This window comes from Cygnus atratus, chromosome 10, assembly GCF_013377495.2.
Source record: "Cygnus atratus isolate AKBS03 ecotype Queensland, Australia chromosome 10, CAtr_DNAZoo_HiC_assembly, whole genome shotgun sequence".
Lineage (NCBI taxonomy): Eukaryota > Metazoa > Chordata > Aves > Anseriformes > Anatidae > Cygnus > Cygnus atratus.
In genome coordinates, this window is record NC_066371.1 from 16288791 (window position 1) to 16312447 (window position 23657).

The 23657-nt window shown below is 40.7% G+C and overlaps 1 protein-coding gene across 5 annotated transcripts; it reads left to right on the plus strand.

The window, feature by feature from the left end:
• The first annotated feature begins 516 nt into the window (after positions 1 to 516).
• SHISA5 (shisa family member 5) lies at positions 517 to 22923 on the plus strand. 5 transcript variants are annotated; one of them, XR_007708716.1, is made up of 7 exons: positions 518 to 628; positions 1336 to 1504; positions 1865 to 1930; positions 15772 to 15887; positions 17694 to 17909; positions 19756 to 19946; positions 20798 to 22923. XR_007708716.1 is itself a non-coding variant. In XM_035558269.2 (6 exons), exons 1-6 carry the CDS (start codon positions 559 to 561, stop codon positions 19833 to 19835), a joined length of 717 nt encoding a protein of 238 aa, XP_035414162.1. In that variant the 5' UTR covers positions 517 to 558; the 3' UTR covers positions 19836 to 22923. The 5 variants fall into 5 exon arrangements, 3 of the variants coding, with proteins under 3 accessions (XP_035414162.1, XP_035414163.1, XP_050568838.1); XR_007708717.1 differs by lacking the exon at positions 518 to 628 and adding an exon at positions 1094 to 1148; XM_035558269.2 differs by having other exon boundaries at positions 517 to 628; positions 19756 to 22923.
• The last annotated feature ends 734 nt before the right edge of the window (positions 22924 to 23657 follow it).

A 23657-nucleotide genomic window follows, 5' to 3' on the forward strand; every position in this document is an offset into this window, starting at 1 on the left:
TACTCCATATATCACAGCAGTCAAGCCAGTTCTTGCTGGTTCCATTATCTACGCATAGTCTTTTGTTCCCTTATCTTTGGGTCGTTAACATACAGTTGTGCTAGCTAAGACCTAGGAATCGCCATCCTTTATCGTGTTCCCTGTCTCATGACCACCTACATGAGTGTGCACCCTCACCTCCGGCTGGCACCGAGCAGGTGGGGGGCTCCGAACCGCTGGTGGAGGAGCGGGCTCCAGCACAGCAGCCGGCCTGACCGTGGCGGTCCGGGGGAGGACCAGCGGGTCCCCGCTGCCCCGCTCCCTCCCAGCAGCCCCCCTCAGCACAGCAGTCCCCGGGGCAGCCCTGGCGGGGTGCGGGCCCCACGCCTCGGCCACGCTCTGCTCCGCGACCCGACCGGGGGCTGCCACCTCGGCGCCCTTAGCGGCCGCCCGGGCCCGGGCGCCCTCCATCCTCGCTCGGCGGCCGGCCAAGGGGATGGCACCGCCGGGCTGGGCCGGGCTCCGCACCTCCGCCCCGGGCCGCTCCGCCCCTCAGGCGGAAGGGAAGCGGCGGTGCTGATGGCTGCGTGGCGCGGCGCCCTCGGCCTCGGCCTCGGCCTCGGCTTACTTTGCATGCTGCCGGTGCCCGGTGAGCGCGGGGCGGCGGCCGAGGGGGGCCGTTGGCGGCCGGGCTCCCTCCACCCGCCGCGGTGCGCCGCTTGGAAGCGGCCGAGGAAGGGCTGCGGGGGGCCGGGCGGCACCGGGCCCTGCCGCGAGGGGCCGGGAGACGGGCGAGGGAGGAACCGTCCCGGGAGCGGCAGGAGGGGAGGCGTCGCCTCGCCTGCCAGCCTCGACGGAGCCTCTCGGAAAGTCCTGGTGGCGGGGATGTTCCGGAAAGTAAAGGGAACAACGGGTAGAAGTGGCCGAGTGCCATGGAAATCCAGATCCACGATGCGCCTTTGCATCCCGTAAATGCCTAGGAAAGTGCAGCGTGCTCTTCCACGCGGTTTTAAGGCTTGCGTGGGGGCTTGAAGAGACCACGGTGCTGGTTGAGGCTTTGCAGATGTAGGGCAGATGGCATCACCAGACGGTGTCTGCAGGCCTGTTTGCCTGGGTTAATCCTTCACACATGTGTGAAGGCTTGGGAAGAGCTCCTCGATGGAGGCCAGGTACTTTGCAAGTGGCAAGTGTTCGCCTTTGCTGTGCTCTGAAGGAAGTAACAGACCAGCAGACCCTAACACAAACGCTTGAAACATATTTGGGTGTTAACCTCGATGAGATGGTCAGTACGAGAGAGAAACTCGATACAGGAGTTACTTCTTTCAATACTAACTCTTGGATTTTACCTCTTTTCAGCTTTGGGCGAGGACTGTCAAGCATATCTTGATCCCCATAGCAAGGTGCAACCTGCAAAATCCTGTCCCAGCTTCTGCTGTGGAGATTGCATGCGTCGATACTGTTGCTCGAATTCATTATTCAGATTTGATGAAGAACAGCAATTGATGTGTAATCTGCTTGATGGAAGGTATGAGGCAAATGGATTGAGTACAGTGGGTTCGAAGTACCAAAACAAGCATCTTAATGGGAAAAACCTACAAAGGGACCTTTCAGCTCCATATCAGGCCCTGTCGGGGATCTACTTTAAGGCACGTAACTTACTTTTAAAGTGGGAGCAGTGAGATAGACAAATTGATGCATGAACTGGCATGTGTTTTCTTGAGTATTTTCAAACACTTCTACTGCTCTGTTTCAGTTTTCTTTGAGGATGACAAAATTAATCTCATTCTCTTTTTAGTCTCCATTACCTTTCATAAGTACTTGGAACTTGGCCAGGTGCTAAATATGTCTTAAATTCCACTTTTTGAGATGTATTATCTTCTTACAGGACCTCTGACTTGGGCAACCTGAACTTGCTTTTGGACTCCGAAGATTTAAGTGATTATGGCCCCAGGTAAGACATGTGAAGCACCAGCTTTTTAAATGTTATTTATTTGGAGGTTCTATAAATGTTTTTATATTTAGAGTTTTTTTATTGCATAGTCAGTCTGTGCTAGGAGAAAATGAAAACAGAAATATGGATTTGCGTGTTAAGTATGTTGAACACTCAAACTTGCGTACACCTGAGACTATTTGAAGGAACAGATAAGAAAGAGATTGGATCATGCCAATGATCCCCATATGCAATAGTCCATGTTCCTGTTACTGAATGGGAGTTTGTCTTCTGAGGCATGGGCATGCTTACCCTGTCTTTCTAAGAACTGATGGGTTAAGTCTATAGTGGCTCTGTAAGAGAGGTGCTTTTGGTTGAAGCATCTCCTTACTTTTTAGCGTCTTTTGCACTTAGATTTTATCAATATTTCTTGTGCTATTTTGATCTCACATGAGATAAGTTACTTTCAGTATATGCATTGTATTGGTGATTACAAGAGTCCTGCTGTAAAATGTTCCTGGTTCCCATTCTATGGAATAATATAAAGGAAGAACAATAATTAATTATGAACTATTATGAACTATATCTGCATATGTTTGAATAATTACAAACCTTTAGACTGCTAAATTTAATAATGAATGTTACTGAACTGCTCAGATAATATATTTTAATTTTAATTTTAAATTATATTTTGAGTTTTCTTTTTAGTTGACCTTGAGTATGTTTTCTTCTGAAAACACACCTTTATCAATTTCACATTGGCAGCATATATTTCAACAAGAAATTTGTTGTTCTCCATGGAATGATAAAAATAAAAAAGTAAAATGTAGCTGTGCTGGCCGTTACCTTTTTGACAAGGTCCCAAATGTGGAAGGATTTTCCCTAGGCAACTGCAACGTTTTGTTAGCTGTCTCCAACGGCAGCTGGGTGAAGCTGCCGGGAGAATATCCAAGGCTGCCAAGCTAATTCGTCAGCCTGATGGTTCACTCTAACGTGAGGAACTGCTTCAGAACTGAAAAAGCAGAAAAAGCCATCCGCTGTCGGTGCTTAGACAGGGGTTTGAGCAGGTGGGTGCTCTTGGCCGGACTTGAAGGCTCAGGGAACCGAAAGAGATCCAGTTCACTTCTGGCGCTTCCAGAGGCGCCCCCCCCCCCGGTTTAGCAGCCGAGGAATCCGTGCTGAGCCCCGGTGCTTGCTTTACTTTAAAAAAGAAAAGAAACGGGTTAAAAAAACACCGGCGGTTCCTCCACGCGAAGACCGGCGCAGGGCTCTCCGCTGACGGGAGCCGAGGCGCCGCCTGAGGTGACGCCGCCCGCCCAGCGCCCCCCCGGCGGCGTCCCGCTGGGGCGGGGCCAGCGCCGTGACGGGCGGGGAGGGGCGGGGCCGGGCGGCGGGCGCGGGCCGGGCGGCGGCGGCGGCGAGCATGGGGTAAGCGGGCGGCCGGGCCGGGCCGGGCCGGGCGAGCGAGCTCCGTGCCCGCCGCGTCCCCGGCAGGAGGGAAGTGAAGGGCTGGCTGGCTGCGGGTCCCGGGCGGGGAGGGGTGCTGGGGGCTGTTGGCGCGTTCCCCGGGGCTGCGGGAGCCCCGGCTTTGCAGTCGCTGCTTTCCCGATGCGTTTTTAGCGGAAAGATAAGGAAAAAAAACCGCCCAACCCTTCTGATTCCCGTCGTCGGGCCTGCGGAGGTGTTGAATGTGTTTGAGGATGAAAGGCTAAATGTGAGGATTCTAAGAAATGCGGTTTTTTCCATGCCAACGAGCATAGCTATTGCACAGCACAGAAAGAAAAAATAATTTTAAAAAGCCAAAATCAATACCGAGCCCGCATGGTTACTTAAGGAACTGTAACCGAGGGCCTCAGTCCACGGAGGTGCATCTGTAAATGGGAAAACACTCAGCACGTAGCGAAGCTGCTTTAACTATTTCTCTTCTCAGCTATGGCATGTCTCAGAAGATGTCTCACGGTGAGGAAAGGGGCTGTTAGGGATTCTCTCAAGCTTCTTCCTTTCAGTTGCATTACAGCTTTGAAAAATCAATGTGGTGTGCAAACACCTGGACTTAACGTCAGGCTTGTTTTCCAGTTAGGCTATTCTAAGTAACAACAAAATTACAATTAATAATATTTTCTTACAATTACAAAAAAAAAAAAAAAAGTAGTTATGCACAGAAACACTGCTTTTGAAAAGCCATCTGAACGTGAGTCCAGAGGAAAACCACTCCCCAAAACTTTCCAAAGAGAATGATGACCTTGAATGTTTGATTTAGGATGTTTCAACATCGGAAATGAAAATGAACAGGACTTCAGTTACTCTTTCTGCCGTCACTGGGGCACCCAGTCACTAGTAGGTTACCCTCCTGTTACAGACTGCCTGGTAACAGAAGGTTTTTTTTCTTTTAAACGAGCAGTAAGCTTTCTTCCTTTCAGAAGAGCTCTCCTGTTTCTGCCTGCAAGGTATGCTCCACCCTTTAGCGCCATGCCAGTTTCTCTTAAAAGACAAGTTTTACATTGCTTCTCAATGACAATGTCTATTTAGTACTTGTCTGTGTGGCTGATGTCAGTTGACATATTTTTTTTGTATGGTCAGCAAGATGAACATGGTTGTTTGCTCCTTGAACGGTTTATAACAGGAGTAGAGACAACAAACAATAGCTTCCTTTAGTGTCCTGCACAAATATTACCTTTGATGCTGCCCTTCAAAAAGGGGGGGGCCGGGATGTTTCCCAAACGGTACAGGCATTAAGGGTCAGAAAGCATTTAGTTCCTCATTCTTTCTCTGGCCATATTCCGATATCAAGTCACTGCTCTGACTAATTGCTCACAAATCCTAGCTTTTAAAGAGACTTTCATATCTCTGAGGGCTTGTCACAAACTTTGTGGACTGGCCACTGGGCTGTGCGAGCTGGGTGGTCTCTTCTCCCTGCTTGGAAAACCTGCCACAATTATGGTGCGATTCTTTGAGACCATGCTAGGGAAGGGTTCGGTCTGGTGCTGCAAGCGCTCTTCCTGTGTCCTGTCCAGCTGAGCAGTTGGTAGTTCGCCTGCGCTCCTGCTTCTTTGCTGTATTTATTCTGAGGTCTTCAGCAGAAGTGCAAGTACCAGTTTAGAGTAGGTTTCTTTTTATTACGGTCCTTTAATACTGATTTCCTTCAGTATTTAATATTGTGTATCAGGTGTTGTTGAGGCAGGGGTGCAAGGCACTTTGGGCAACTCCATGAAGTTCAAAATGCAGGCAGTTACTATCCTATAATCTCCTTTTGGTCTTTTTTTAAGACAATAAATGATATTCCTTTGGAGTGTCATAACAACATACTTTCAAGTACTTGAAAGTATTGTGCTTCCCAGAACACTGCATTTAGAAGAAAATTAAGCATTTTAAGTGTACAAGTCAGCATTAACTCGGATTCACATGTTTTCCATTATTAGTTTATTCCTAAAGATTATTTGGAGCTTTTAACTCACAGTGTAGGCATTGGTTTTATACCACTAAACTTGTTAAATTTGCCAGCATTTTTTCCTTACATGTAAGATGTATGTATACAATTTGTACAACTTCTGCTGTTGAAGAATGCATTGAAGGTGTTTCACTTTATTTTTCTTTGAATTGGATTAGCAAATATTGACCTTTGCCTGCTGTGTTCTGTTTTGGAAATAGATTGTGAGTAGTAAGGTTTAGATCGTTTTCCTCTCTCATTCTACCGTACTTAGTATTCCTCCTTTACGAAGCTGCAGAAGCAGAGCACTGGTTCACTGTAACCACAGTTGTCATAATTTGCATTGGTAACATGGTTTTTTAGCCTTGGTATGCCAATTCTCCAATAGTGACCCTTACTGGAAAAGGAAATTAGATGACTCACCCACAATTCAACTAATTGTGAAATATTTGCGTGTTTAAGGAGGTGGGGCAATACAGAACATCTGTATCGGAGTTGCAGAGGAAAATAATGTAGTTGGCACAGCTGATAACCGGTCACTCTAAACTGAAACAGAATTACCATCGTACACAGTTAGTTGGTCTCCATTTCTAAATTAATTTCTGCCTCGAAGTTATGTAACACACTGTAACGCCTTGAGAAAAGGCTGTTCGTCCTTACGTGGTGGGAAAAGGGAGGCGGAACAACAGCCTTCCTGGGAAGTCTCAGCCAACAGAGGACAGCCTTGTTAGACTTGGGTTGTGTGCGTTCAGCGTTTGTCATGGGCTGATCTGTGTGGTGTCTTGAGACTTGGCTCATCTATGAAATGGAGAAATTTGTGTCGTTCTGCTCACCCTTGTTTGAAAAGCAGTGTCTGCAATGGTCTACTGTGTGTATAAGGTGGCAAAAACTGTACGCTTCTAACTGTGGAGGATGGGATTATCCTAACTTGCTGTCTCTCGATTTAGATGTTTTTAAGCACATGCATCCTCCTTAGTCATGGTAAAAAATAGTGATGCTGAACTATACCCTGTTCTCTTCCCCTTCCACTATTGCTGTCAGGGACTTCAGTTCGTATTTTGTTGTGTATTTTGATGCTTCGGCATCTGTAATAGGTTTCCAATGATGAATTAAGAAAATTGTTATTTGGAAAATAACTTTTTATGCAAGCACTCTCTATTTAATATTCAGGGAATTTCTTTTCCAGTACTGGTCCTCAGTATTCTATGTAACAACCGAGTTAAACTGTATACAGAGCCCTCTCTGTATGGCTTGCATTCAGACACAGGCTTATCCCACCAAGAAATGTAAGCTGCTAGTCTAGGAACAGTTCAGATGTGGATTTGAAGCTATTTTAAAAAATGTTCTGTGCTTTTTACTAGCCTGAAAAGTAAAAATAACCTTGCACAATTTGTAATGGTAACTTGCATTATAGGGCACTTGTTTTTTGCCTCCATTGCTGACAAAGCAGTTGTGAGCTGCTATTAATGATTCTTCAGCTGCCAGCTTCAGGCAGGGGGCTTAAATGCTAGTGCAGGTTCGTATGCTCTGAAACCAAGATGGGAAGAGATTGAAAAATGCTGCTCTGGCACAAGAGGCAGTTGTGCATGGTTGGGTTTAGCAGCATGCTCTTCTAACTACAGAAGGCCATTTCACGGCAAAAAGCAAGATACTGTGTCCTTGCACGTTTAGGCCAGGTTGAGATTCGTCACTTGGGTTAGGTTTAGCGGTTCGTTTTTTCTGTAGGTGTGTCCTTTGTTTCTGTATGTACTTATTAGGGTAGGATGTTTCTTCTAATTCTGTGGGCTTTGCTGTGCTGGTACAAAATAGAAGTCTGAAAAGAGTACATGTTTTGTGCACGGTTGACTGTGAGCGAACTTGTGAAAGCACCCACAGACAGGATAGTCCTCAGATAAGGGTCCTACAGGCCAGGAAATGGAGAATCCTTACTTCAAAACATGGTTAAGAGGCCATGTTTGTTACTCAGTAAGATCTTTGAGCATGTGGGTTCCAAAGCTAGATCCAACTCTGCTGCTTCATGTACTTCCATACGGCAGCCAGATGTATTTGTGATAAATTGTGTTAGAAATGTCATAAGGGAAGAGGGGAATGCCTTTAAATTGCCCAGTCTTTTGTAACTGCACTTGTGCGTTCTGTGGAACAAACAAATTAGTTGAATTTTAGGAAATTAATAATTGTGCCAACCTTGGTCTTTTGGCAAAACCTATTTTTATTAAAAACATTTTATACATTCGTTTTTAATGTGGTATTCTATTCTGTGTTCACGAGTGTGACCTCTGATTCTCAATTCCACTGAAAGGTCAGCTTAAAAAGTTTTTTTTTTTAATTAATATTTATTTATTTATTATTTTTTAGTTATGGAAGGTGCCAGTCATCAAAGTCACTTTTGTGACTTCTTATGAAAGTCTTGTTAATGATGATACCATTTAAAAAGAAAAGTATTGGTCAGCGAGATGTGAACTCTTCTGCAGAGGTCTGTTCTTATTTGGGCAACGTGAGATTTTCCTTGTTTTTTTGTCACAGTGGGTGGCATGCTTTTCCCGATGAGAGGAAGAGTGAGAAAGCACGTCAGTTTGTTATGGTCTAGGATAGTTCATTTACCTAATTGAAATTTTGCTCCTGTCTGAACACTCCGTTTCTGGCTTCTGTACGTATGATGACATATGGTTAACGTGTGGAAAGAGAAGGGTCTGTGCCTGTAAGAGCTGTGTTACATGGCAAGCAGAGCTGGTGGGTGTAACCTAGTTTGAACTTCCTTTGATTGCAGTTTCAGTGTTTGGTAAGTCCAACCCCAAGCTGAATTTGCTAGAATTGTTTTTGTTTTAAACTTTAACTCTCCAGCCAAGTCAGTTTCTGATTAGTTGCTTAAATATGAGGAATTTTAGAACTGCTTTCTAGAATTAGTATTGGTGGTGTTGTATGCGTAGTATTGCAGTTGTTGTTTATTGCAGGGAAAACTTTCTGCAATACTTAATGATTCAGTTGAACTTGTTCTATTAGTTTGGTTGACCATTTCGGAAAAATCCCTCTCATTGCCTTTATCTTGGTTTCAAATTTTTATTGGCATGGGGGAAATGACATTCGGTACTGTTAAAATGGGATCCTAGCAATAGAATGGGAACCAGCTTGTTCGTTTGCCTTATCTGTCTGTGCATATAATCGGTGTACATTCTCTTTTTGCTGCTAAAGGAGCATGCTAAATCCGTTTATTGTCTGTAGAAGTGAGTGTTTTTTATAGGGCTTAAGAACTGTTTTCATGCTGAAGGTCGAATGAACTTTTCTGAAATTGTCTTGTGACCTGCATGAAGTTAATGTTAATTCTTGTACTGTTGATGAAGGACTTCTGAATGCAGCTTTGACATTTCCCCTCTTTGTTACATGCATTTTTAATGTCACTTACCTATAGCAATTACTCTGAGCTGTCTACAAAGTGGATAACAGTACATTTCCTGGGAAGCACCCTGAGAAATTGTATTTTTAGTATGTGCTATAAAAGAATGTATGTAACTAGATAGATTTAGTACAAGAGAACTGCTTAGAGGCCAAGAAGAGATGCTTGTGCACATTTTCTGTTAGAAGCTGTAGGATCTGAGTGTCAGATCTCTGAGTAAAATCAAAAGCTCTAGGAAGTTCCCTCCCTCCCACTTTCTCATACAGGCTGTTTAAGAACACGTTGTGCAAAACTGTTATATGTTACTTGAAAATATTGTGAAATTAATGTCTTCCAAAATAGTAATTACCTTTGGTTGCAGTTGGTCTTTGTGTATGAAATTAAGGTGTGTTATTTTGGGCTTAAAGCTGTATAAAGTAACCCACACCAGCTTCCTATTTGAACAAACAGAAAAAGGACCCATTCAGGATGTATTTAGCCAACGTTTCCTCACAAAGGCTGTGGTATTCTCTTTTTCTGTAACACTTTGCAGTTGCAAGGGTTCGTGGCTTGCCACGGCCCTTATCCTTCTTGCTTTAGGGTTGCTCCTGATTGCAGAGCTGGCTCGGCTGGTGCTAAGGGTCCCTGGGCTGCATAAGTTGGTCCTAACGTTGGAGGACTTCGCTCAAGGTCGTTCTGGCTGCAGTAAGCTGAGGTGTTACAAGGATTGCTTCTGGGGTCTCCCGGTGCTAATTTGCCCTCTTTTGAGGGTACCCAGAAAGAACTGGGGAAAGTTGTGGGAAATGTTAGTGGGTTTTGGGAGGAGTTAATCCATGTCTGTGCTAGAGCAGCAGTTAGTGATTATTTGGGCTGATACTCTAGTGATGGGTTAGCCAAAGTGAAATGAAAACATTACCTTCGTGTGAAGGAAGTGTACATGGGCCAGACCCCAGGAGGAACGCTCTCAAGTGGTAATTTGAGTTAACAGTTATCTGAAAGGCCACCACAGAGTTTCCAGTTAAGCAAGGTGCACTCATTGCATAGCATAGAAAATGACATAGCAGTTACTCAAACCTACCACTCTGCTGAAACTACCAATATTTCATAGTTCTGAAACCATGCTGCTCAAGCTGACCCACAGGCTGGTCGGTCTACCAAGTGTTAATGCCATGCTAATGCTTTCCTGTGAATATTAACCCCACAGGATTTTGCTTTCTATGTAAATGGTTTTTTTGAGTCTCTAGAAAAGTGGTTCTTATGTCTTGAATCTTCGTGCTAAAATACTAGACAGAGGAAGTATGTTGCTTGTGAAGTTGTAAAATATAACCCCTCTGGAATAGCCCTGGGAGGTCATACTGGTTGTTCTTTAAAAGTTTGTCTTTTATTTTTACACTTAATGTTAGAGGCAGTATATGGCATTGTGTGGTCATAACTAAAATGTTGGGCGTAAGAGAGCGTCTCCCTATGGAGACTTGTTTGGTTTTGTCCTATACCAGAGTCAGGGCAAGTCTGGGCAAGTCTGTCATGCTTCTGGGAACAGTATCCTCTTCTGGAGCTGTAAAGAATGCCATGCGGATACTTTTTTTTTTTTGACTTCTTGGAATGGCCTAAATTACCTTCTGAGGTCTTTCCAGACCACCCTGCTTTACAGCTGTAACTCAGTATTTATAAAGGTTTGCTTTTGAAAGCAACCATGTATCTTTGAAGTGAACCCTGCCAACATGTTTCTTGTAGCATGAAACAAATCTTGGAATAGAGTAAAACTTGTGGAATAAATAGGCTGCTTAAAATAATTTTTCAAAACTAGGTGGTCTTGTTCTTTTGGGCGTTGTGTTGTTTTTCTTATTTTTTTTAAAGACAAAAGGTGTAGTGTGTGCCACTGTCATGAACACAGACATGCAAAATCTTTCTTTACAATAGAGCTTATAAAATGTCACAAAACTAGGTGATACAAACTACTACAGAGGTTTAAAAACGTGAATATTTTCAAAAGCTTTAAGTACATGCAGAGCATTTTACTTTTTTTATTTTTTCCAGTTAGTGTTTAAAGTTGAGATCTCCTATATGGAAAAACAACCGCCTTGAGAATTAACATCTACAAATAGTACCTCTTAGATCTTGGGTTTGGTTTTACCTTTTTAATGTCAGTTGCATCTCATTCAGTACCAAAAAGCTAAAACAGGCACTAATCATATACCTCCCTTTATGTAAACTCATACATGGCTTGGATTATTAAGCATACTTCAAAGGTAAGATGAGTCTGCAAGGTATACTCAGTGCATACACAATTTAGAACTTTCCAAATGTAAGAGAAGGTGAGTAGAAGTGGAGTAGGCTGAACAAGAGAGTGCAGAGATAGGAAAGAGCAGGGAGTCCTCTCTTCAGATTTACTTCCTGTGGATCTTGAGAAGTTGCAGTTCATCACTGTTACAGTAAAGCTGCTAGTGGGTTTGTATTTTGTTTTCAATTAAGTTATTGGCAAAAGTTAGCTTTTATTATGTGAGGAGAAAAAAGCAGGAAGTGTCGGTGAATGAGCTCAATGTGTTTATAAGTGTGTGGTTTATTTAGAGACTATGGTATATAATGTAGGAGTCCGAACACCTGTGTGCAGACTGTGACGCCAGCACAGTGTTCCGATCTTGGGCTGTGGCCACCCCGCTTTCTGCACCATGATATTTGTTTGCAGAGTTCATGGGGTAAGGTGTATTTTTGGTTTGGTTTTTGTTTGTTTTGGGATTTTTGTTTGGCTAACTCTCCAGGAAAAATCTTTAAGCTACAGTCCTTTGTTTATTCATTTTCAAGTATGTGTAATGCAGACTAACAATTGGTAAATAAAATAATATTTAATGCAAATATATATTTTTCCAAATATTTTCAGAGTCCTTTCAGACAAATTCATCATGTGAAAGCAACTAAATAAAGCAATGGTTTCTTTTAAGAAAGGCTTTCTGGAGTTAGTACACCACAGGAGTCTTTATACATTATGTGGAATATCTTATCTGCTAGAGCTTAGACAGTTCACTGAGTAAAGTGATTGGTGAGCACCATTCTAGCCTTACTTGAGTATTATCTACAATTTCTAGTAGCCTTCCTGAGCTTTTTTCAGCAGCCTTACTATTGGGAGTCTCAGGGGGCTGTAATCATTCCTTACTGTGTGTCAGTGTTACTGAATATCCAGGAGGAAGTGCTCAGGGCAGTACTCCTTTGGTGGTAAAAGGACAGATTATATGCTTGCAAGTTCATATGGTTTTGCTTTCCGTAAATGTCATGGTACCTTGTGCTGTTTCAAAAAGTTAGTCCACATGAACCCAAGAACTGGCAAGAAAGTTATGCTGCTGCTGTAGAGCTGATGATAAAAATGCCTGCAGCAGTCCAGTTATGTACAGTCCTTGGAAGGCTTTGTGAAGAACTGACTCATGTCTGTTGTTTTGCTCACTGGGCTGTTTCTGAAGGCTTATAATTTTGGTCTGCGGTAATCACACAGGATTTCAATATGTAGAACTGAATCACAGTGTTTACACATACGAACACAGAACCGCAGTCTGAAGTGGGTATACCTGACACACCTCTATTATAAATGTCTCCATTCAGTTCTTTAAAAGATGCATGCAAAAGCAGTCATGTTGTTTTAGCAAAGATGCAGACAAATGATGAAAATAAAAATCACAGAGTGGTTTGGGTTGGAAGGGACTCCAAAGCCCACCCCGTTCCAACCCCCTGCCATGGGCAGGGACCCCCCCACCAGCCCAGGCTGCCCCCAGCCCCATCCAGCCTGGCCTTGGGCACTGCCGGGGATGGGGCACCCACAGCTCCTCTGGGCAGCCTGGGCCAGGGCCTCACCACCCTCAGAGTGAAGAATTTCTTCCTTACCTCTCATCTAAATCTACCCTCTTTTAGTTTAAAGCCATTACCCCTTGTCTTATCATTACACCACCCGACAGGGTCCCTCCCCAGATTTCCTGCAGCCCCCTCTAGGCGCTGGCAGGCCACTGTGAGGTCTCCCCGAGGCCTTCTCTTCTCCAGACAGATCAACCCCAACTCCCTCAGCCTGTCACCACAGGAGAGGTGCTCCAGCCTCTGAGCATCTTTGTGGCTTCCTCTAGACTCGCACTAACAGTTTCATGTCCTTCTTGTGCTGGGGGCCCCAGAGCTGAAGGCAGGCTCCAGGTGGGGTCTCACACGCGATCCCCTCGCTTGTCCTGCTGCCCATGCTGCTGCTGGTGCAGCCCAAGGTGCCGCAGGCTTTCTGGGCTGCAAGCACACATCGCTGGCTCATACGCAGGGTGTTTCTAAGAACTTGGTGATATGGATATGGCGGTTTGTTTTTTTTTACCCTAAGCTTTGTTATCATCACATTCCTTACTAGAGACAGTAAAAAGGCAATGAGATGTTCTTCTGTGAGAAGAAAAGTTTATTACAGTTAAGCAAATGGAGCTTGTGCTTCAAACTGACCAGTGTTTATCTGTTGGTGGCCAGCTGGGCTGCAGACGGGCTGGTACTGTCCTCTTTCTTGTCATAACAGAACTGAATTTGGTCCTGAAAGATGAGGGCTCTGCCAGTTTCCTGCTGTGCTTTTTTTATTTGTGATGAGCAGACACATCTCCACTCTGTTTTCTCAATTTCTTAGGTTTGTTTGAATTTTGCCCAGGTTTTGGTAAAGTTCAGCAAGGTTCATTGGCTGCAGAAGTGAAGAATTTTGTTATGCTTTGTCAGGCCTCCTAATCTCTTTCCTTGACACAGGAAGAACCTATAAGACTTTTTTTTTTTTCTCCTCTGCTAATGTTGCTCAGTAATAACTAACTAAGTATAATGGAAATGTTAACTTCCCTGGTAAGAAAGCTTTCTCAGGGTTGAAATGGAAAACATTGTTGGCACTCCACAGCTAGCTGTAATCATAGTTAATTCTTGTTGCTGCACAGGTTCTGCAGCTGTCTAGTTTGTCGCAGGCAGTCGTGTGTGTCTTGTGAACAGTGCAATCAAGATGGTTAAGTCTGATGTGTAAATACATTCTGCACACTTCTCTCTATTTCTTCTTCAGTATATATTTGAATTTATATGATGAGTTATACAAATATTCTATATATAAATATATATTCCATGTATGATCTGGTAAAGAACCTGTATAATAATCTTAGGTCCATCATTTTGCAAAGGTGCAAATAAAAGTGACAAAGCATGTGTGCACCTCCATGGCTGTGCAGCTGTGTTGCAGTTATCTGTTTGTTCTCTCGGCAGTGTTTCTGACGTGGTTTCTGTGTCTTCAGGAGGCTGCAACAGTTCCTGCTTCCTGTTTTCTGTGTAAATGCTGAGGTGCAGTAACAGTAGGCAAACCACTGCAACAGACTTAGTGCTTCACTAATAAATCTGTAGTGCTGTACTTAGTACTTCACAAAGTCAGCGCACAAATAATAACTCAAGTTAATACACATTCACAATCACAGATAAGTGTTGCTCAGGTTCTTGAGAGATTTGACCCAATTTCATTGTCCAGGCTGTTGCAGAAGAAAAATAAAATTGATGGGACCTCTGCTAGGAAAAAAAAATGCTTTTTAGGTTAAACCTGTTTTATTTGTCAACACTTACGTTCAGTGTCCAGCTTACTGAGAATTAAGTTGCTCTAGAAGACTGAGGTGAGGTCTTGTGAATTTGGGCTAGGGACAGAACACTTTTTATTTTTATTTTTATTTTTATTTTTATTTTTATTTTTATTTTTATTTTTATTTTTATTTTTATTTTTTTTATGTCAGTGACTTAACCTTCTGGTGTAATTGATAATCCAAAATAATGGATTTTTTATATTGGATGTCTGGTTGGTAGCTGAGTGAAAAATGCTGGAGGCTCTAGAGAGATGTCATTTTGTTTAAAGATGTTAACAGGAAACTGAACAGGAAGAAAGCTAGAAAGTTCTGTAGCCAAAATCTCTACGAAGAAGCAAAAACAGGATGGATATTAAAACAGCTGTCTACTCATTATTTTAGAGTTTGTTCTTCATTAAGAACTGACTTCCTGCAATTGTTTCCAAAACTGATGCATGATGCATTTCATAAGAAATCCAAATGCAGGAGACTGGTTTCCCTGAAAGAAGGGCTTCAATGATTGCAGACCATAGCAAACAAATCATGTAAATTAATACTTAAAAGGTCTCAGATTACACAGTACTTTGCTTTTTCATTCTAGTATTCCTAAAAAGACATAAAATTGTCTGGACGTTAGGCTTCTAAAAAGGGACTTTTCAGAAAACTACATAACCTTTCCTATGACAGACAAACGTAGGCTTGTCACTGAGCATTTAATGCTGTACGCGGTTACTTTTTTCTGTTCTGTGTGGAAAGCAGCACTTAATCACCTCCGAAAGCTTTACGTGTGCCTCCATCACCTGGTAGTCCTTACAGAGGTTAGAGGTGGTATGATCTTTGGCCTCTCCACACTAGTGTTTGGTGTTTTAGGCAGTGTTTCTGTCTCCTGTAATTAGTATAACGTGCTCATTGTTGCAGTACAGTTGGCAGAAGTGCACATCTTTGAAACCATTTGAAACATGGCTTCTAACACAGCTCTTTTCAAATGCCAAGGAACCTGGCAGGAATCTGCAGCGTGGAGAGGTCAGCTCAGTACCGTGACTGTCCCTGGAAGTCTTCCTTGTGCATCAAGGACTTGCTGTCGCTCGTAAGACAAAGGCATCTCATTTCAGGCATGCCTACCTGTATGTCCAAGTAATACTTGGAAAATTAACCAGTGGAATGAATGAATGTGAAACCTTATCTCTGTAATCTTTTGGAATACAAGGGGACATGCGGTCACACCAAAATAAGCAGGATCAAGTACTCACATTCTGTCTTGTTCATGGGCAGCGGAGAGGACTGCTTGCCAGCGGTTGACCAGCTTCCACTGATTTAGCAGACCTGACCTTGTGTGGCACTGGATTTGACTGAATTTTATTTCTTATTCAAATGCATGAAATAGTACCACTAACAGATTGAAGGAAGAGTGCTGTGTTAGCTACAGAATGCTAGATTAAAGGGTAATAAATTTGTGTGAGGCTTACTTCTGCTGGTGTCTTTCTTGCAGTTTTGGAACCCTTGTTGCGATTGGAATTACCGTTTTTGCAGTGATTGTAATTACTATCATTCTGTGCCTCACTTGTTCATGTTGCTGTTTGTATAAAGCATGTCGAAGACCACGGCGTAAGTACCTGTATATTTACTTTCTTTTTCTTGTAATCACAAGACTATTTTTTTTCCCCTGCAAAATTATATTCCTGTAAGAGGTAAAAATAATGTTTCCTTACCTCTCTGCTACAGAAGTTGCAATAGCTAAACATTGAAATAAAGCATTTAAGCTGCTTTAAACATGACATAGCAGAGACATTTTTTAATGTCTTCTAAGCATTTAAGAAATTCCTCTATTCTCCCCCAGAATGTGTGGATTTTGTTTTTATATTTGTTTGGTTTAGGTAAATGAGGAATAGAATGAAAAATTAATTTTAAATTTTCCCTAGTCTCTTAAAAATATACTTGAAAAATACACCTCAGGCCCAGCACCATAACATTAGTTGTTCAGGAGTTGAGTAAAACATCTTTACTGCCAAAAGATAAATCTTGCATTTGAAGAATGAGAAGTCTCCCTCACCACTATGACAGACTGAAAATAAGTGAATTTGCGTGTCCTTGGTGATCACTGGGAAAGTGGTTATTCAAATTGTTTCACAAGATATGTTCTTTATCACTGGTAAGGAAAATCACATATTTCAAAAGCAATGTTATGGTAGTACAAATCCTGCAACTTTAATATTTCAAATTCTCAGAATTTACAGAAAGCTTTTGTACTTTTAGGCCTGATGTTAGCTTAGTAGTGAGTCATTATACCATGGGGATTTTGAAGTCAAAGCTCTGTTTTATCGATCATATCGATATGTAAACTTTAGAGCGACCATTTATAGGTCTTCTGTTCTTTATGTTGTATTTGAGTAATTTTGGAATACATTTTTAATGTTTTCTCTTTATTCTAAATATTTGACAAATAGAATGGTACTAAGCCAAAAAAAAAAAGGTTTGAAATGCTGATTAATATGGACAAACAATATGCTGTTTAAAGTAGCATAATCCTCCTCTGAGAACAGATTACAAAATGAGTATTTTAAAGGGAAGCACTAATGAAAAGTTGTCTTGATTAAAATGTTAATAAGAGCATTTCAAATATTAGCTGAGATTAGTCTGCATACAGTCACTGAAACAGTGAATGCATCTTTATGACAAGATTTATATCTAAGTAGAATAAAAGCTTTCTTTTGTTGTTCCCTATGCGTAAAGTGGAATCTTGAGCAATGTTTATAATTGCAGCCTGAAGAAGAAGGTGATCTTGAAAACAAATTATTGTAGTTTATTAGAAATTGTTAATCTTCCCTTACCCCAATAAGGGAGATGAACCAATAACCCAATGTTAGCTCCTATAAAAAAAATGTGTATTTGACTTTCTGTTATAATGTACAAAGATGTACTAACACATAGATGTATTAGTACACAAACTACATAAAAAGGAAACTCATTTAGTCAAACATGGTAGGAAGCTCCTTGCCTAATAAAGGAGATCTTTATTACCTTTATCCTTTAAAACAGACAATAACTTTAAAAAATAAGCAGTTTTTTCCAGTCTCATACTGAAAGATACGTCGCTTGGCCACAGGGATGAGTTCCTGGTTTTTGAACAGTCCAGGAAAAAATGTCTTTGCTCTTTGTGGTTGAGAAATAAGGAAATGGGCTGGGAGAGCAGCCAGTTTGTGAAGGTTTTTAGTACCACTTAGATCAATGGAAGAATATTTTGAGACATACATCTCTAAATCTTTCTGTGGAACTTCAGAAATGATATTGAGCAGATTTTGGAGTAAGAAAGTGATCTCAAGAGAAAGCATTTTTTACATTACTGTTGTTGGCTGTCCCAGGTGGTCTCCTAGAACCACCAGAACTAACCATATTCCTTTCGATTGTTTGTAGCTGTTGTGACCACCACCACTGCCACTACGGTGGTTCACGCTGCCTACCCCCAGCCGGCAGTGCCACCCAGCTACCCAGTAGCGCCGTATCAAGGATATCAGCCTGTGGCTATCCAGCCACAACCGGGAATGCCAGCGGCACCGTACCCTACACAGTATCCTCCCCCTTATCCCATGCAGCCATCAGGACCTCCAGCTTACCATGAAACAGTGGCAGGTAAGGCAAGAATGCTCTAAATGTTTCTTTCTCTTGAATAGCAAAAAAGATGGTGACGTTGGAGCCAGTCCTCTATTATTACATTTATTATGTTTTAAATTAATGTAAATGTAAGCAAATTATTTAAAACTGGAGTTACAGTAGATATTAAATTTCATCCTTATTGAAATTTCCCTATCACCATTTCTATATTAATCATTGCAAGAGGAGATTTAACTGGCCCTTCATTGACGAAGTTTGCTGGTGTATAGGACTACCAGTGGATCCAGTAGAACGTTTTAATGATTCAGTTGAAATTTCATATTAAATAGTTAACATATGTATAGTAATTAATACTTACTGAATGTTTTAATCTAAACACACGCGGCTTTTGCTGATAGTTCAGTAGTTTGCTAGAACAACCAGTCTGTGATCAACTTCAAATCAGTTTGCTGATGACTGGCAATTAGAATTATTGGAATATTTTTTTCTTACGCTTTCCTTCTTTCACAGCATTGCTGTATTTCAAAGCATAGCTTTATTGTTGCTATGTCTAATTCTAGCTTGTTCTGGGAATAACTGTTCCCTGAAGAATTGGCTCATGACTATTCAGAGAGACCAAAACTATGCTGTTACGTATCCTAGGGTCTTTGAGCCCTCTTATGTACCACACTGTTCATCCTTCTACTTGGAAGGATGAACAAAGTTAGTTCAAGCAAAGTTAGTCTTGAATAGTAGGTCGTGCCCCTAGAAAGTTATTCTTTCATAACAACTCAAATGTAAAATGACTGTTCATGGTCTTACATATTTACAAACCAGTTATAAATTGAACATTAACAATATGCAAATGAGTTCAGCATGTAAAAACACTGACTTTACAGGCATGCTTATTTTATTTTTCCTTCATAAACTGTGAAGAAGCTGTCGATTTTAGGGGACTACCCCAAAGTGCTTTGGCTTCATCTCTATAGTGTGAGGGGCTCAAAGAAATTTTGCTTCTCCTACTCTCTGGTTTCTCAAACTGTTCCTCAATTAAGTTGTTTGTTAGTTCTTATTTTTTATTTTTTCTGAGAGAATCTTAAATCACTTTCCATGTTACCAGCTCTTTCCCTTATTTGCCTTGTTTATTAGCCAAGAGCCAGCCTCTTCATTAGGTCACGTGCAGGAGAGAGAATACTTGCTCTGTCACACAGGAGCCAAACACACTGATCAACTTACAAGATCATTGAAAGATAGCCACATTCTAGGGATCTGATCAGGTGCTGTGTTATTTGAACTAACTTGTGCTATTTGACAGACCTGAAAATGAAAGCGCCACTTGAAGCAGCTTGTCACAGAATACTAGAAAATAAGGATATAGTCTGAGTGGTACACTTAGTATATATGTCAAACTCTTTAATGTGCTTGGTAGTGGTGGGCCACTTTTTTTTATTAATTCTATTTTAATTTTGCAATTACCTTGTTGACAGTTATCAGAAAAGCACTTCCCCTGAAGGAATCCTAAGATGCTTTCTCTAGTCCTTTTTCTTTTGCCCATTGGTTTATTTTTACTTCTCCCCATAGTGTCAGGTGTATCTTGTTGTTTGTGCATCTCTGACTTCCACCAGATCGTTTTGTTGTGTTTTTTTTAACCTGTCCTCCCCTGAGAGCTATGTCCTTGTAGCTGCTACAATACGCACATATATCACCTTTTTTTAAAATCTAACTTTTGAAATGCAAATGCTGTATGAGTTAGGGCAAACTACTTTCAAGTCCAATTAAGATGCTAGTTAAATTGAACCTCTTAATCATGTACTTAAAACAGTTGTCATTTTAGATAGAAAATTCTAATGGTAAATTTTACAAATCCTGTTTTTTTGATTTGCAGCTGGTGCTGGAGCACCTTATCCAATCAGCCAGCCCCCTTACAACCCTGCTTATGTGGATCCTCAGAAGCCCACCTATTGAACAGACCTACTACCGTGCTTCTGCATACAAAACTTTTTAAAATATAATTTGTTCTGTTTACACCGTGCAGCTGTAGTACATTATCCTGGAAGACAGCAATCCTTTGTCTAAGTAAAGTGAAAGTTAATTCATTTATATTTGTGGTTTTAAATGTTTCAAGTACTTCTACAAGAAGTTGTTCATTTATACCTCAAGCAAATACAAAAATTGATTTTGTTCAATATACAGTAAGAAAAGTATGAAGAAGGGGTGCTTCAGAAATAAGAACCACAATAACATTTATCGTGCAATAATTCTGAAGTGTGGTAGAAAGGAATGGTCAAATGAGCATTATCAAACATGTGAAGCTGTAGTAATCTTTTGCATAGTATTAAGTCTGAGAAACTATGTGATACATGTTCTGCCTGTTTTGAAGTTACTAGCATGAGGTAAGCTTCAACATAATACATTTCATTTATTGTTTAAAAAGGATTTTTACTTTTTTGAAGTGCATTTGCCTTCAGTAAGGGTAGCGATCCATGTTTTAATTGTGTTTGGACTAGTTGCATTATTCTGTGCTAAATTGCATGAGATGGTTATTTTCTTGTTTTCTTTCTTTTTTTGTTTTCTTTCCCAATTTTAAGGCTTAAAAACTGTGCCTTCATTGGGCACTTTCTCAGGCTGTTTTACTTTATAGCTAGAAATCAACAACAAAACCAAACCTTCTGCCATTCACTAGAACAAATAGATCAAAAGATGAAAACCCAAGAATTCTTCTTAAAAAATATTGGACAAGTACTTGGTTTGCTTAATAGTCATATGTTGTTGATGAGTTTGGGGAAAAAAAAATAGCACCTTAATCATATGTTAAGCAGAAGTGACTGCCAGTGTTCAGCCATTCCTTGTCACAGAGAAGGGATTCATTTTACAGGATATACGTGATGTCAGAAGTAGACTTTTTTTTTTTTTTTTTTAACGTTTAGGGTTTGTCACTGTCTACAACGGGAACCTAGAGATGACGCATCTTTATGAACCAAGTCTGCATCTGAATAATATGTGTGTCAAAAAAGAAATGCCAACCAAACTTGGAGTAGAGGTTTAGCCTCCCTTTTGTCTTCAACATTCCCATAAAGCCAAGTAGAGAACGAGAAGTAAGGACTATGAAGAGTGGTAGGATTTGGTCACAGAGCAGTAATATATTTTCAAGAACTATTAGCAGTGTTAGAAAGGCTTTTGACTCTTGTACTGATCAAGTGAATCATGATTTTTAGTGTCCTCTACAACTCTAACTTTTCTAACATTGAAGTACAATTTGTTATTTCTCAGTAGAGCTGTCTGTTGAGTGTTGTATCTGTCACTGTGATATACCTAGTGAAATAATTTTGGCATATTTCATACACAGATTTTACTTGTTTAGAGAGGCCTTTTAGCCACTTGTCCTTGTGATTCTACATTTAGGGTATATTAATGTTTAAAAGACATTGAACTTACGTAACTGATGACATTGTTTTACCTCATACGATGGATGGAAGCTGCTACTGTCAAAGGCAGCCTTATTTCTCTAACTGATTTTGGGGGCCTTTTTCTGGGTTATTCCTTTTTTTTTTCTTTTTTTCTTTTTTTTTTTTTTTAATAAAATCTTTAGGGCATTTCAGGAGAAACTTGTGGAAAATTTTTTAACATTGAGAACCATGATAACCTATGCCCCTGTGTTACACCACTTCAAGAGTGTCTGAGTTAATAGCATGCAGTGGTACCAAGAGGCACCCACGGAGTGCATATACCTCTATGTTCCTCCCCTTTCCTGCCTTGCAAGCTGGAAAATCAGGCAATGCTTCCTAATGCTGTTAGGAGTTGTGTGGGAACAACCAGAAATGGACAGTGTCCCCTGTATGGAGGATGAAGTCTTTCCCTAGAAATCTGGAATATTTTTGTGTAGGAGGGCACTAAATAACTGCAGAAATAATCCCTTTTCTATAGATCCCCTACTCATGTGTTTATTCGTATAGAAGAATGGCAGAGATTCCAGCAACTTTGTTAGTCAGCTACCTGATGGAGTCCGGTCAGTGAAATGCAGCCAGCTGTTGGGCAGTTCTTGGAGCACAGGTACAATGTTCTAGTGTTGGCCCTCATGAGGTTGTTACTTTGCACCTCTTCCTTTCCTCTGTCTGATGTGGCAAAATGTATGGTTTGTGGTGGTGTTAGTAGGGTTATGTTTTGGATAAAAAAGGAAAATCTGCAATTTCATGACACACTGGCTTAATCGTCTGCCATTGTCCATAAGGAAAAGATAGTAGGAAAGTAAACTAGCAACAATAAAAGTTCCCAGATCTAAAGTTTTGGGGTAGATGCTGTGCAGATCAGATAAATTGCCCTGAATATGACTGCACATGGAGTGGTGGGAGGAGATGAGGGATAGGGTTAAGGAGCCTGTTAATTTACACTTCTCTTTCAATGAACATCTGCTAATGTTGACTATATTCAAGTGAAGAGATGAATCATTAATACACAATGAACTATTTTAGTTGTGTTGTTACTACTTCAGTTAAAAAATTGGTTGAAGGAAGAGAAAATGGTTTGCTTTCCTCATTTCAAAATCAGAACACTTAATCGGGTCTTTTCTTACTAATGCATTAATCAACATTATTGATACGGCATAGGACCAAATTTTATGCGGTTATTGCTGTGCAACCCAATTAAATTTGTTTTCATATAGTTAAGTAAATGGGACAGTTACAGAAATGATGGAGAACTTGTACCGTAAACTTGTTCAAGTACTGGTAATGCGTCAGTCCCGTTTGCTAATGTCTTTACATCAAACTAGTTACCCACAGTGCTGTAGGGAAGGGGTAATGGAATTCAAATTTTAAATGTTGAAAGAGTGTATGTTCTTTTTTTTTTTTTTAGTTCTGTAAGTGCCTTTGTTTCAGAAATGTTTTGTGAAATTAAATACAGTACAATATTCTGTTGGACTGAATTTACTAGATAATCATTGTTGACTTTTACATACTGTAAACTAGCTTTGTTGTTTGTAGTTCAAACATAAGTGTTCTAAAGAAATGGTATAAACTCTATGCACCTTTGTAATAAATGCAGTGTTTGAAATATATTCTATTACTTTTGTTTTCTCAGTGTGTCTGAGTGCTAAGTCTGAGTATTTAGGAATGTATCTGCAAAGCTACATTTTACTTAATTGTGTTTGATAGCAAGTGTATTTTAAGTTATCTTGTATTGTGAATATAACTTTTTGGTAATAGAGTCTGAAGCCTAATCAAAATTATAAGGTACAATACAAAGGAACAACAAGATGAGCTCCTGAATGATATTCTGACGGTGTGCTTCAAAGCTAATCTAAAAGAATTGCTTCTGAGGTCTTGTCTAGACTATATTTGAATGCACTAGCTAACAAGTCCCAAGATACTTGAAAAGTCTACTGTAGACTAGATGATAGACTCCAAAAAAATTTATTATTGGATTGAAGTCTAATGTCCTTTTCTCAACACATTTTGACTTGCCTGTCAAATATCATACGCCTTGTTTTTCAACTACACCAGTTTAGTGATGCTTTCTAGTCTGTGTGAAAACATTTTAGCTGATGTTTTTTGGTGTATTTTCCATTGTTTTTCTTAAAAAAAAAAAATTGAAAGCATTAGTCCTGAGGAATTAGTTGTTCAGTTGAAAATATTTGCTTTGGGTGGGTCAAGGATGCTTTTTGTAAGATACCACATTGTAGTGAATTGGTTGATACTTGGTAATCATTATTGTCTTGGATTGACAGCTAAGTTTCCAGCGTAGGATTTAATTATCTACATATTTACTTTTATTTCACACTTTAATTTTATT

What these genes read in the sequence shown, in the direction of transcription:
- SHISA5 (XM_035558269.2), top strand. Translation starts at nt 559, where the DNA reads ATGGCTGCGTGGCGCGGCGCCCTCGGCCTCGGCCTCGGCCTCGGCTTA. An exon ending in TTGCATGCTGCCGGTGCCCG is followed by an intron (nt 629 to 1,335) that starts GTGAGCGCGGGG and finishes ACCTCTTTTCAG; the next exon opens with CTTTGGGCGAGGACTGTCAA. An exon ending in TTAAGTGATTATGGCCCCAG is followed by an intron (nt 1,931 to 15,771) that starts GTAAGACATGTG and finishes TCTTTCTTGCAG; the next exon opens with TTTTGGAACCCTTGTTGCGA.